The following is a 14,710-nucleotide window of genomic DNA, read 5'->3' as shown; positions in this document are numbered from 1 at the left end:
ATTTAGAGGGAATGTCAATGAAATCCCACTCAGCCTTGTCCCCTGTATAAAATCCTGCAGCAGTGTGGAAGGCACAGCAGCCTGGGGTGGCTCAGGACCTGGGACAAGCTCAGCTCTGCTTGTTGCCATCCAGTTGCTAGTGAAATGTAGTTGCTTTGCATATGAAGTGGTAATTGAATATGTTCTAAGGCTCTTTTTATTGTTTAGTGGAAACCTCTGGTTATTTAGCACCTCGTACAAGCAGATTACATGAAATTTCTGCATGTGGATGAGTTGGGGTTTTTTTCTCTTTAGGGAGTTCATTGCTTAGCTTTTGGAAAAAATGTTCTTTCTTTTTAGCTTGTGCTCTAGCGCAGTTTGACTGTGTCTCTCTTTCATAACTGTGTCTCTGTGCCTTTCACAGACTTTGGATTGAGCAACTGTGCAGGAATCTTGGGTTATTCTGATCCCTTCAGCACCCAGTGTGGGAGCCCAGCATATGCAGCCCCTGAACTTCTGGCAAGGAAGAAATACGGGCCCAAAATAGACGTTTGGTCCATGTGAGTTACTTCTCGAGTTTATAATTGTTATTGCAAAGAGCAGGGACGTCTCCAACTGGATCAGGTGGCTCAGAGCCCCATTCAACCTGACCTGAAATGTTTTCAGAGATGGGCCATCAACCCTGTAATAACTGTCAGACATTAAAGGTGAAGTACAGTCTCTAAAACTCACATTTTTCCTTGCTCCTGATCACTTTGGTTTCTTTTTCTGCATGTTTTCTTTCAGTGGGGTGAACATGTATGCCATGCTGACTGGAACATTACCCTTTACTGTGGAGCCATTCAGCTTGAGAGCCTTATACCAAAAAATGGTGGACAAAGAAATGAACCCCTTTCCCACCCAGCTCTCCTCAGGTAATCCAGGGGGGTTGCTGGGAAACGTTCAGATCCGGTGAACGGGTCAGAGTGTGGAATCATGAGTCAGGCTGCCAACATTGTGCTAATTGGGAAAAGCTCCTTTTTCTCTTTTTGGCCTCTGCAAGACCTGCAGGAGTTGATGTAGCAGAATTCCTACAGAATTCCTATTTGCTTTGATTTCTGGAGAAGCACCAAGTTGTGCTGAGTGTGAGAGAAGGAACAAATCTGTGAAATTCTGTGGAATTGCTTTTGCACATCCAGAAGATTCTAGCATAGGGTAAGGATGGATGAACAGATTATTTTGGAATAACAGATTCTTGGGCTTTATCATGACTGGGGTGGAGTGATAAACTGCCTCAAATGACCTCACATTTATTATGGAATAATGACATGCACTCAGAAAGTTATTTTGGGACAGTTACCTGGGATAACCTTTGTGTGTTCACAAAATGCAAAATAGTTGATGTATTAGTATCAGAAATATTAATTCCTGCTACAGAGCCGTGTCACTAGGCAACAGAATCACTTTTCAGCTTGCAGCAAGGCCACTGTCAGCATTTGGAACAAGCTCTGTCTGGTAGCTAGGCTTTATTTTTCTCTGCCAAATTTGTTGTCCATGGAGAGCTTCTGTCTCCTTCCCTGGCAGCCTGTTTGCAAGGGGCTTTTGATAAAGCTAAAAGATTGCAAATACAAAAAGGGAGTGGAAATCCTTGTTAGAGGGTGTAAAAGAAAAGCCTTGGGAGTTGAGTCACAAGGTGAATTCTCCAAGTACAGATTTTGGGTTCCACCCTGTAGAAAGCCAGACCCTGAGCAGCAGAAAAGAAAACATTGCTTTTGACAATGGCTTAGTTTTGCTGTTTCATCCATCCTGCCACTTAACAGTGGAGATCAGATTTTCTCTCTCTAGCATCTGTGGCTCACTTGACACTGTGGTCTCCAGGGAAGGCAGGATTTTGTTTATCCTGTGAGAGCTCCAGCAGCCTGGACTTGCAGAGATGATGGCAAATTAATGGACTGCATTTAAAGATGTTAACCTTTGCCCATGGTGGACAAAGGTACCCATCTGTCCCTGACCCCAGGGCCTTGTGAGCTCAGTGACATGGCACAGTGTGATTTAGGGTGACATTTGTTCCTGCCACCCTTAGGCTGTGGGTCACTGGGCAGAAACTCTGCTCCTCTGCTCTGGGAATTGTGGGGCTTGTTAACTTCTTGGGTTTATGGACTCTTTGTTTCAGTCAGTTCTTAATTTCCATCAATTCATCTATAGAGGAGAGAATTTTTACAGGAGTCTGTTTTGTGTGCCCAGTACGTTGTCTTTCAATATTTAATTTCCTGTTTCCTGAACACACAGCCCCATCATGCAGAGGTAGCCAGTCTTATCACTGAGCAGGAAAACACTTCATTTGTGTGACCTATGGGTGACTGTGAGCACCCAAAACAACCTGTGCAGCAAAACAGCGAAATTTTGGACTTGGTGTTTGATTTTCCCACTTAGGAACCTATTTCTCATGAAGCCTCTTGAACAACAGCTATCTGGTTATTGATTTTAGATGAGCAGAGGTCAGATGCTCAGGAAGTTGGTGTTCACCTTGCATGTATTCCTTTTCCTTCATGTTTGCTCCCTGGGGAAATCATTTTGCTGTCCACAGCTGTGTGGCTTAGCTGGAACAGCTCCTTGTGCCATCCCAGCTCAAATCAGCCAAGGTGCTGTTGCTCCTCTCTGTGACCCAGGTCTGGGAGCTTCCAGGGGGGAATCTTCACTCCAGAATTAGTTTCTCCCAGCCTGAATCTCTTGACCTGTGGCACTTCACAAGCCTTATTCAATCAGTTTGCCTTTTGGCAAGGGTGGGGGTGGAGCAGTAGGAGTTTTAAGGAGACCTTGAGTGATTTGGAGACCAGGCATGGTGGTGGTGCAGGAGTGAGTGTGTGGGTTTGGGGAGAGGGATTTATTTCCCTGGCTCTGAGCCAATGGGATGTGTGAGGTTGCTACCACAGACACGGGGGAAGCACTGGAGCGAGAGGGGATTAAATGGGAGAACAAGGGTTTGTTGTTTGCTATAATGGGGGTGAAGAAAGGGCACACCACGCACAGAGCAGCTTCCAGCAAGTTTGGGAGCTCGGATGTAGGCTCTTCCTGCTGCTCCCACAACATGGCTGCTGTAGGATAATAACAAAAAATACTGGAGAATGTTTAAGTAAAGCATCTCACATAAGTCAGCAGTTTGTGAAGAGAGATTAGCAAAAACCCAGCTGAACTGGTAAATACAGAGTAATAAGTCTCTCTTGCACATATAAGGTTCTTGACACAGAGGATCCTCTCTCCAGCTGAAAGGTGATTTTTGCAGGGTATTGTACATTGAGGTTGCTCAGATTGTTGGGAATTGGCACCTGTTGGGTCTAACCCTGATTTATTTCAAGAGAAACCCTCCCTTCCTCATCATCCACCCTCCCCTGGTGCACCAGCCCATCCTGTCCCATCCACTGTGGTGTCACCAAAAGGTGTTTTATCCTCTTTAAATTGCATGTGGGAGCAGTGAAATCTAGCCTTGATAATTCAAGGGATAAAGACCAGACCTAGTTGAAACAGAGTTTATTTTCAGCTCAGGGGGACACTTCTTGTGAGATTTTAGGCAGATTATTTGATTTCATTGCTTCTAATCATGTAAGAAGCACATGGCTTAAAAACTGAACATTTTTGCAAGAACCTCAGGAGGAGTAGTTGAGTGTCACTGAAAGTTGAAGGTTCAGGAGAACAAAGCAAAGCCTGTTAATTTTGCTATGCTCTTTTAATTTGGCTAAAACATTCTGCACCCGATTGTAGATTGGATGGAAGCCAGAGAATTTATCCTTATAATGTCAAAAGGAGCCTAATTTGCTGTGACTTCCTTCCCAGGTCTGCATCCCTTCCCTCCCGTCACTCACCCCTGGTCCATCTCCTGCTTTGAGCACAGTGATTTGTCTCTGGCCTGGCTCCAGCCTCTTGCCCTCATGTGGGAATTAAATGTTGGCTCACCTGCTCCAAAACCTCAGATGAGCTCTGAGACAAAAAGCGCCTTTCCCCCTCTCCTTTATAACTCTATAAATCATTGTGACCGTAAATCACTGTTTGTTTTAGTTACTAATCCCTTATCAGTTCTTCCATTTCCTCAAGGACATTGGAGCATGCAGTAAGGAGAATGTTCCTTTTTAGCATGCTCTTGCTCGGGCCGCACACCTGCAGTAACTCATCTCCTGGGCGAGTCCTAAAGGCGCTGACAGAGCTCTTGTTTGGGGTTTTCCCTCGGTCTCTCCACAGCGGCCATCACCTTCCTGCGCTCCCTGCTGGAGCCAGACCCTGCAAAGAGACCAAACATCCAACAGGCCCTGGCAAACCGATGGCTCAACGAGAACTACCCCGGGAGAGCGCCGCCCAATGTCACCTATCCAAACAGGTACAGCGGGGAGGGGAGGAGAAAACCTGCCAGGCTGGCTGCTCCACTCCTGTCACAGATCCTAGGGATTGTTCTTGTCAATCCATCGTAAAGAGTATTCACATTGGCCCTGTGTGGCTCAAAATGGTCAGGAGCAATGCCTTAAATTTGAAGCTGCAAGTACAGTGCATTGTTTGCAGGGTGGGATGGGGTAGGCAGGTCTTTAAAAAAATTAATTTGCTGCAGGCCTGGGAATGGGGAGGTGTGAGAGGTGCTTCTGATCTCCTTCTTGCTGGTCAGTAAAAGCCAAGCTGCTTCTCCAGGAGAGCCTCTGCATGTTTGTGAGCTGCTGTGGGTTAAGGGAATATGCAAACCATGGTGAGAAAGGTCAGAGTTTAATGGTCTTGCTTCCTTGGTTGTTGGTGTTGAATACCTGCACCCTGCTGAATACGTGACCAAAAGCAGGCAGAGAATGCATCTCAGCATCAGCCAAACATCCATGCAGGGAAAAAGGAAGAAGGGAAGATACTTGTGGTCCAGTTTGGTTATAAATAATCTTGCTGGACTTAAAACATCTGCAGTGTAGAGTTGCAGTCAGTGGAGAGAAATAAGGGCACTTTTTACATAATGATTCATCTGACTTCTCTCTGATTCTGCCTTAGGATGACTTTGTGCCCTGGAGACACGAGTTCCTCTCCAGTGACTGTAAATGAAGCCTCAGGCAATTCACTTGGAATTACATGTCTCAATTTGATCAGATAAAACCTCCTTCCTGTATCAAAGGCCTCCAGCTGTGTCTCATACCCCACCCAGGACCTGCAGGATTCACTGCCTCGAAGGCCAAGCAGCACTGAGGCAAAGACAGCAACCTAAAGCCCAATTTTGGCGCTTAAAACTTGATAGTGCTGCAGAATTTCTGTCCTAACTTGGTTAAGGGGAGAGTCCCTGAGTGAAGATCATAACCTCCCCTCCTTCAGTTGCCAGGAACCAGATGTGGTGCCTTGGCAGGGGGTGCAGGAGCCCTGATTTAGCAGCAGACATTTCCCTTCCTTCCAGAGGTGGCACTTTTGAGTGACTGCGCCATTCCTTGACCTGAGGAGAAGAGCAGGTCTCCAGCTCCCAAAAGACGGATGGATGGATGGATGATGGATGGATGGATGGATGGATGGATGGATGGATGGATGGATGGATGGATGATGGATGGATGGATGATGGATGGATTATGGATGGATGATGGATGGATGGATGGATGGATGGATGGATGGATGGATGGATGGATGGATGGATGGATGGATGATGGATGGATGATGAATGGATGGATGGATGATGGATGGATGGATGGATGGATGGATGGATGGATGGATGGATGGATGATGGATGGATGGATGGTGGATGATGGATGGATGGATGGATGGATGGATGGATGGATGGATGGATGGATGGATGGTGGATGGATGGATGGTGGATGATGGATGGATGGATGATGGATGGGTGGATGGATGGATGGATGGATGGATGGATGGATGGATGGATGGATGATGGATGGATGGGTGATGGATGGATGGACGGATGGATGGATGTCAAGCAGCTCAGATGCCTGGGGATATCACTGGATCCATCTCCTGAAATGAAGAGGGCAAATGTGGGGCCAGCTGCCTGTAATCCCCAAGATATAAAGGTGGTTCCTGTGATTAATTGTATCCCAAGGGATGAGAACAGGCAGAGCCATTCTCTCAATATCACTCCTCCAAATTTAGGGGACATGTGAAGCTGTAAGGGATAAAAGCCTTCAAAGATATCCTTTCTTTCATTTTTTAGAAATAATATTACTTTTGTTTCATTAGTTGATGTCCCAGGCTTGACCCACCTAGACTTTGTCATACTGGAGCTTTTTAGGGAAAATAATCTGCAAAGTTTTAAATATTTAAAGATGTGGCCTGGCTTCTTTTGAGCTTGTCTCAGAAAGTACCACTAGAGCCAGCTTCCATGGAACGTCTCCAATTTTTCCTTAGTGTGCAGATATGGGTAAGGTGTGGTGAAATTGTGCCTGAAAAACCCACTGCTGATTTTTGCAAAGAATCAATTCCTCTCTTAATTGATCCAGAAGGAGTTGTGTAGTGTTCTTGCAGTGCCCTTCCACTGCTCTGGGGGTAACACCCATTGTTCCCAAGACAGGAGGGTGGTATGAAGGGAAGAGCATGGAGATAAGGTTGGAGAACAGCAGAAGCTGCGTTTTCAGGAGAATGTTTTCCCAGGCTTTTTATAGGCTTGCTTTTGTTAAAGAAATTCCCTGAAGGCAAGCAAAAATTTCCCATTTTGCTGAGCACTTCAAGTGGAAATTGCTTGAATTTCTTTTGCTGCCCAGATGTCTCAACGTGCAGTGGCCAAGATAAGTTTTGCTTTTGAACTTGTGGGAAAAAAAAAAACAACCCCAAGCATTCCTTAGGGGCAGAACAAGTGTTCATGAGCACAGGGAACAAAAGGAATGAGTTCTTTGAGATTTTTTTCTGAGTCCTGTCCATCAGAGCTGGGAGCCAGGAGTGGGAAAGGTGGGGAGGCATCCCTTGGAAGGGGGAATCTTGCAAAATAAGTTCCCTCTGATACTAGGCTTGGTATTAGGAGTGAGGAATATCCTCTAGAAACAACTGGAACCCAGCATTTCTCTGGAGATGGATGGGAGCTGACGGGTACCTCTGGGAATCTGGCCAGCCCGTTTAGAGGTCTAAATAGGAGTAGAGTTCTTTGGAAAAATCTGCTTTTAACTCAGACTGAGCCAATGCTTTGGCATTTCCACAAGACCCCTGTACTGCTTTTCTCACCTTGGCTGAGACTGTTCCAGATTTATAGAAGAGAGAGACATGAACATGGCTTGGACTTGTGACAGGAGGGGTAACAGCAGCGTTGCCATTCTGAGCTGTAGGAGTAACCCTGAACATCCCCTTTCCTCCAGCAGGAAATTCCCTGGCTGATTAGTGCATGGGTGCAGCAGGTAAGGGGGTGAAGCTCAGAGCAGTGCTGCTTGATTACGAGAAAAGGGGCTTTTCAGAGAGCCAGATCTGGCTTGGATTTTACCCCCTTTCCTTCAAAACCAGCTCATCTTAATGATCTTCAGTGGTCAGGTGTAGGGTAACAAATGGCCTGAGCATCACAGTGCCATTTCCCATCAGGGGTGAACACAGAGGCTAGAGTCTTGTTCATCCAGCTTTCTGCAGTTCCTGTGTTCCCTGACATCTGTCCTTCCCTTGCCTGCTCATGGGAGAAGGGAACTAATCACCCCCAAGATACTGAGCCCTCAGGGCCTCCTCTTGGTGTTCTGCCTCGTCCCCCGGGGGTTCTGTCACTGAGAGGACAGTCCAAAAATCCTTCTCTGCCTCTTCCTGTGCAGGATTCACCTGGAGGACCTCAGCCAGAGCGTGCTGCTGCACATGACTGAGAAGCTGGGCTACAAGAACAGCGATGTCATCAACACTGTGCTCTCCAACAGGGCCAGCCACACCCTGGCCATCTACTTCCTGCTCAACAAGAAGCTGGAGCGCTACCTGGCCAGCCTCAGGGTGAGCACTGCCTCCTGCCACTGCTGGGGGAGCAGGGCAGAAAAAGGCTGGAAGTGGCCTGGCTTGCTCGCATTTGATCCCACAGAATTGCAGAGTATCCAAAACATCATCCATCGTGAGGTCCCTGTGTTGAAATAGTTCTGTTCCTTGGAATGAGCACAATTTATTGAGTCAGGACATCAAGAAGAAGCTTAAGAGCTCTTAAACTTATTTAGCTTTCAAGTGAAAACTCAGCTGAAAGTTTTAATCTTTTAAGTTTAAAAAGATGTAATCTCCCTGGCCCCTGAGCATGGCTCAGACTTTCCAGTTTGACAATAGCACCTTAGATTTTTCTTTCCTTGGTCCTTTTCACATTAGGGATGGTGCCACCAATGATATTTAAAATGTAATGGACCAAATCCATCATCTCTGTAAGCTGATGCTCCTCTGCTGAACTCCAAGAGTGGGTGCAGTCCACTAAGCGGTAATTAAACATTAGTTTTCTCCAATTATCTTATGTATTTTACTTTTCTGTGCTTTTCTCTCCACAGAAGGCTGAAGGCCAGGACAGTATTTGCCACAAGAACCAGCTGTATCAGATAGAAAAATACAAGGCAAATAAAGACTCCTATGAGGTAAAGCTCACCAAAGCTTGTTGAAGTGCTTTGAAAGCAGATTGAATTTGAGCATCCTTGGTGATTGTGATTAAAGTGATGGGTTTATGGACCTGTGGAAAAAAGAAAGCCCTGTGGTCTTGCCTGTGCAGGACAAATAACTGCCTTGATTTCTTTTCAAAGAAACAAATAGTAACCCAGTAGAGAAGAAATAGAAAGGTGACTTTCGGGATTTTTAAAGAAATTAAATGTTTTTAAATCTCAGTTTAGCAAAATGATACAAACACAGCTTCATAGCTTCATTCTGGGGTGCAAGTTGCTGGTGTTATAAAAAGATGAAAACGCGGTGTTCTTGAGGCTCTGAGCCTGGAGAGCTTGGTGCTGTAGGGCAGAGAGCTGAGTGACAGCCAGGGTGATTCTCCTGGTGTCCTGGGCCAACCCTGGCTTGGCTGCCAGGAGCACTGAGGCTGTATTAGCACAACACTCTTCAAAGTCAATTTTCTCTGCTCCTTAGCAGAAGTGATGCGGGACCAGCCCACTGCATCATGAAGGAATTCCCTTGGGCAGGCAAAAGATTTAACCTTCTGCTCTGTTGGTCTCCAGTCTTCTTGCCTGCAAGCAGAGAAGGTATTTTGTATTAAATCATGGCTGGATTTTTCTTCCCTGGCTGATTCTTTGCCAAGCACTAAAATTACAGGAGTAATATGAGCTGTGCAAGTCTTCCCTGCCAACACAAAGAGCAGCATTCTTGAGGAGTCTGCCTGTCTCAAAAGCTGCTCCTCAGCACTGGATTGATGATCTAATTGCAGGGGCAGATTTGTGTCGTGGCTGGTTTTGTTTATTACAAAGGCTGCTTGCAAGACAAGCTGAACTGCAAGCCAGATGGAAATATCAGGGCAAAGTACTTATTTCTTGAATAAATCAAAACCATCTTACTTGGAATGGATCAGCAGTGGGTAGACTCAATGAATATGATATTTCACAAAGCTCTCACAACTTGCTCAAGCTGTTGCAGGGCAGCATTCCCTGGAAACAGGGGCAGGTACTGGGAGTTGAACGCTTCAGATCCTGCGTGGAGCATCTTGGTTCTCTCTGGACCAGCTGCTGGTGTCACTTCCCCCAGCAGTGACAGAGCCACTGTGCTCTGGGATTCTCCAGGGGTCAGCTCACAGCTCCTGCTCCCATGCAGGGGAGGCTGAGCAAGGCCTGCCTGGAAAGTTTATTTCCCTGAGGAAAACTGGAAAGTAACAGCAGTGCCTGTGCTGGTGTGTGGCCCCAGTTTGGTTTGTAGGCTTGCTCGGGGATAGAAGCTCTTTCCAAAGCCCCTCCTGCACTCAGAGTTAGTCCCAGGGTAGCTATTTAGAGGATGAGGGGGTGTCATGTCTTTCCTGAAATACCAGGATGCACTCACTATGCAGACACTGCAATAATAGCAGTAATGATAGCAGCCTGTTCCCCTGCTGCATGGGCACAGAGCAGGGAAGTGCAGGCCAGGCTGGGTGTGGGGAGGGTGTCCCTGCCCATGGCAGGGGGTGAGGATCCCTTCTAACCCATTCTCTGGTTCCACAATGTTTTCTGTCACTTTAGCTGTTCTTACACAGGGGGATTGTGCGACTTTTACCGTGGCAGGACAGGTGAAGCAGCACACAGGGGTGAATGCACACCCTGGGACACTGCTGCCCTTTGTAACTCAGGCAGACATCTCTCCTAAAATGCCTCCCTGTGGGTGGAACACAGCCCTGGCAGTGTCCAGCCCTGGGATTTAATACTGTGCCAATTACTCTGGCAATATTGTGCCAAATATTGTGCCAATTCTTTCCCCCCCTGGAAGTGGAGGAAAATGGAGACTCGGGGGAAGGGGTTTGGTAAGCTCAGGAAGGTTCATGAGCTGGAGATGGAATCCCCTTACCCCTCCCCACCATTTCCAGAGCAGGAATTGGGAGCCACTGGTCCCTAGGGAGCCGAGCTGCAGGTTGCCATGGGAATAAGGAGGGAGAGGGATGGTCAGTTCTAGCTTCAGCACACATAGGATTTCTCCCACCTCTCTCCAGCCATGGGAAGTAAGGATTTGGCTTCAGGAGGGGCTGCCAGCAGCTGGGGCAGGCAGGTGGGCAGAGGTCATGTCCTGCCCCTCTTCTCCAGCAGGTCTCCTGCTGCAGCGTGGAGAGGGGCCCGGGATGCTGTGGGTGTGAGGTACCCAGGCTGTTTCCAGGCTGGTGTCCCTGTGGTGCAGGGAGAGGGAGGAGTCTGTGTGGCTCTCTCCATCTCTTTATTTGGGGAAGGGGTTTCAGGATGAATGGCTGTCCCTCCAGCGAATCCAGGGGAGCGAGTGGGCTCAGACGTGCAATTTGCAATTTTTAAACCCTTGGTGTCCTTATCCTATCACCGTGTCAAACATGGCCAAGGCAAACACCTTTTATCTGCCTTTCAAACCCATTGCTGGGACTAAGAGTAGGTTTGAGGGTCAAGGTCAGGACAGGAAATAGCAGAGGATGAGGTAATTCCCAACCTATTCAAGTATAACATACCGGTACAGCTCCGACATTATGGGACAGTGAGACACTGCAGCGCGGAGGGAACTTTTATAACTCCCCGAAATGAAATCTTCCTTCCCTTTTCAAATATAAGTCCATGGCACCTTGGGAGTTCAGGACTTTGGTCCTGAGCCTCTGACAGCCATGGGTCATTAAAGAGCAGCGTTAGCAGTTTTAGAAATACTTCTGAGACTGTTGGCAGTGTTCATCCAGCGTGAAGTAATTAATTGCCAGCACCGGATATGTGAATTTCCTTTGCCAGGGGTGCTTTAATTGTGTGGAGTGGCTGTGTTGCTGTGGCTGAGGGAATGTACCAGTAGGGTGAGGGCAAAGGCAGGAGCACTTGGCAGGTGAGGAGCTGTAGCTTGGCTCGTGCACCATCAGGCTAAAAATACCGCAGCCCTGGCACGTCCTGCACCCCGACAGAGGCTGCAGCAACCAGCACGCAGATCCCTCCTCACCTAGCCAAAGCTGCAGATAGCTCCTAACAATCTGGATTGGCTCCTGTGAGCTTAATATAGTCACCACTTGGTCTCATCCTCACAAGTGCCTTTATAAAAAGATCCTCGGGAGAGCCTGGTCTCTGCTGAAGGCTCTCTCAACAGCAGAGTTTCAGAGCCGTGGGAGGAAAAACAGTGTGGTGGGCTTAGAATTAGCTGCACACCTTCCCCTGCCTGCTGTGGCAGGGTGGTGTTCCCCCAGCAGTATGGGCAGCATTATTGCTGCTGCTGTTTTTGTTGTTGTTGCCGCTTCACCCTCACCAGGAGGAACTGTGCCTGATCCACACTGTTACTCCAAGCACGGTGGTGTTACTCCAAGCACCGCCACCTCCAAAGGTGTACAGCTCCAGGAGGGGCTCCTTTGTGGCTGTGGAAGGGTCAGCCAGCTGCAGCTAGACAGAGGGAAAGGAGTTGGGGGGGATAAGGGATGGACGGGGGCAAAACCCACGTGCACGAAGGGAGGCTGAGGTGAAGCCAGTGAGGAGCTCACAGAGGATCTCCGGTTCTTCTTCTCCCAAGTCACCCACCTAACCATGTCGGTGTTAAAACTAAAAATGTCTGTTTATGAGTCACTGAAGGTTCTTTCCAGCTCTGTAACTCCTGAAAGGTTGCGGAGTCCAGCAGTGCCCAGACATTGTCTGTGCAATGAGCCAGGCTCCATCTGAGCTGGGAATGTTCATAATGAGTCCAGATTTTTGCCTCTTCAGTGTCTGTCTTGCTTCCAAGGTGTTTAGTGGCCCAGGAGAATCCAAGTTGTCTTCTGCATCTTTCTTTTCCTCTCTCACATGTTTTTATGCGCTTCACTTTGAGGGTTTTCATAGGCTCCACGTCAGTGAGCTTGCAAAAGAAAATCAGGAGTGGCAGTGCATAATTACCAGACAGAACACAGGCACGTAACTGGGGGGAGGAACTTTCCTTCACTTTTTAAAGAAGACTTGTACTTACAGCAACCTTTTAATCAGATGCAGCAAAACATGTTTCTTAAATGAGAGCTGTGACCACAAAAACAACCCCAAACCAACCAAAACTTTATTTTAAATGTGAAATACGGCTTTGGGCTCCCCTGGAAATCAGTGAGAGGTAAAGGGTGTTAAGCAGTTTGCTGAATCTGAAAGAAGATGCAATGAATTTTCCCTGTTAAACAGTGCTTTGAAAAAGGCCTTCCTCTTCAGAGTCCTGCTGCCAGGTTCTGGTTTTCCTCTGTCATCACTGGAGATCAACCCTACCTTCTTCTTGCAATCCCACCTTCAGCTGCCTTCCCCATTACGACCAGGAGTCAGGGCTCAGGGAAGGGATAACTTTCTCCCCCTCCATATCCTGTGCAGTTGCAGAGATGCTGTAAAAGCAAGGGCTGTATTCCTCCAGATCTTGTCTGGACAGAAGATAAATGACTCAAAGGCTTTAAACTTCTTTAAAACTTTGCAGCTCACCTTCGTAAATCTCAGAGGTAGTGAAGAGAAGTCATACTTTTTCAGTGCTTAAGTAGAGTAATTCAGGTATGGAGGAGCACAAACTTTTATCTGCTTTCTCCAAGAGCTTTCCCTTTTCCTTTAATTTTCCAAAACCAGCTTTCACACTGCCTGAATGTCAGAGCAGATGGGAGCCATGAAATCACAGCAAGCTGATCAGAGGAAAATGAGATGTGGAGGATTTAGTTCCTCTGAGTAGTCAGAATAAGTTCCTTGTAAAATACATAGTATTTAATCCACCTTGTAGGTCTGGGGGTCACTGAAACTTCCCTTGAGTAAACCAAATCGTTCTTGTTTGTTTTGCAACCTAAAGGACAAAAAACTCAAAGAGCAAGAAAAGAAAGGGGAGATTCTTCACCGTCAGCTCCCAAAGAAAACTGAGAAAAGTCCAGTTTCATATAGACAGCCTTCTTCCTGTCTTATCTCACAGATCCAGAACACCAAGGCTCTGCTGAAGGACCGGAAAGTCGCCAAGGCCGGGGGTCCGGAGAAAGGTCAGTGGGAAGCAGGACAGTGCTGTGTCTGTGTGTGGTGTGGTGGTTTTGAGCCCGTCCCGTCCTGTGTGGCGCGCGCTCCTGAGGAAAGACTCCGGCTTTGCGCTCCCTGTCGCTCTGGGCGTGCGGGAAAGAGGCCTGGATAATGCACAGCGGGGTGAAAGGCCCTGAGGAAACCATGGTGGTGCTCAGCACTCAGGAGTCCTCACTCTCCGTGTTTGACAGAATTCCTGCAGGGCTTTAAAAAGGCAGTTCCTTTCCCCGTTCGCACCTCCTCGCACAAAGCCATCCACGCTCACGCTGGTGTTTTGAAAGCATCACCACCCACCGTGGATCGCTGAGGAGCCAGAGCTGGTAGCCAAGCTTCTTCCTAGCAGCCACTGTGCTTTCCTGGCAGGAAAAGGAGCGGCATGGGAGAGCCCCTGACCTCGAGGGGTCCCTTGGAGGGGCTGGTGGTGGAGCAGTGGGAAAGAGGCAGCCTCAAGGGAAGGCAGGTGGGACTGCCGACCTCAGCAATTGCCCACGGGTGAAAGGAGGGGAGAAGTCGTGAGCAAGGAGAGGAAAAGATGTGCCAGCCAGCTGGCAAAAGGAAGGTGGAGAATGGAGTGGAGGAAAAGGGGAATCAGCAGGGAAAAAGGGGTGTGGGCAGTGGACACTTGGGTGGGAGGCACTGAGGAGCAGGAAGGTGATGTAGCCCACTGTTAAATAGGGAACTGAGGGAGGAGAGGTCACTGCAGAAAATACAGTGATGTGAAACATTTACCGTGGTGTCAGAGGCTTATTCAGAGTGGTGGCTTGTGATGCTTTCATGCTTGCTGTCGTGACTTGATAATTTATTATTTGTTGTGCTCAACATGAAAAAAAATTGTCCAAACAGTGTCTGTCTGGGGAACCTCTGTTGCAAGGTGGCAGGAGTCAAGAGAGCTGCTCAGGAATGGCACATATTTCCTGTGAAAAAATGTTAAAAAAAGTGCTAAAATGCCCATTTCACTCAGATTTCCTGTCCCCTTTGCGAGGAAGGCAGAGGGGGAAGAAAATGTAGTTCTTTTTCTTCTGTCTTTATGTTTCTCCCTGCTTTTTTGTTCTGAAACCTGAAAATCATGCAGATCTCAGCTAAAGCATTTCTCTGCTTGTGGAGACTATGCTTTGATACATCGTAAATAATTTTGGCCAGTTTTAGAAAGAAACTGGTCAGATTGAACTTCTGCTTTTACTAAACAAGTGTGAGATTTCATCCTGTTCATCCATTCAAATCTCAAG

At 47.5% G+C, this 14,710-nt stretch overlaps 1 protein-coding gene across 2 annotated transcripts in view; it reads left to right on the top strand.

Moving 5' to 3' along the window:
* HUNK (hormonally up-regulated Neu-associated kinase) overlaps positions 1–14,710 on the top strand; it is a 44,843-nt gene that overhangs the window by 26,176 nt on the left and 3,957 nt on the right. Inside the window, exons 4-9 of one of the 2 annotated variants that reach the window (XM_058862868.1) lie at positions 404–539; positions 766–893; positions 4,192–4,327; positions 7,692–7,860; positions 8,391–8,474; positions 13,270–13,450. In XM_058862868.1, the coding sequence (XP_058718851.1) occupies positions 404–539; positions 766–893; positions 4,192–4,327; positions 7,692–7,860; positions 8,391–8,474; positions 13,270–13,450 (834 nt within the window). The remainder of the gene's footprint in view (positions 1–403; positions 540–765; positions 894–4,191; positions 4,328–7,691; positions 7,861–8,390; positions 8,475–13,269; positions 13,451–14,710) is intronic. The other variant, XM_058862877.1, reaches the window with a different exon arrangement.

This window comes from Poecile atricapillus, chromosome 1 (genome assembly GCF_030490865.1).
Source record: "Poecile atricapillus isolate bPoeAtr1 chromosome 1, bPoeAtr1.hap1, whole genome shotgun sequence".
Taxonomy (NCBI): Eukaryota; Metazoa; Chordata; class Aves; order Passeriformes; family Paridae; genus Poecile; species Poecile atricapillus.
The sequence above is the reverse complement of the archived record's forward strand: the minus strand, read 5'-3'. Positions and strand labels throughout refer to the sequence as shown.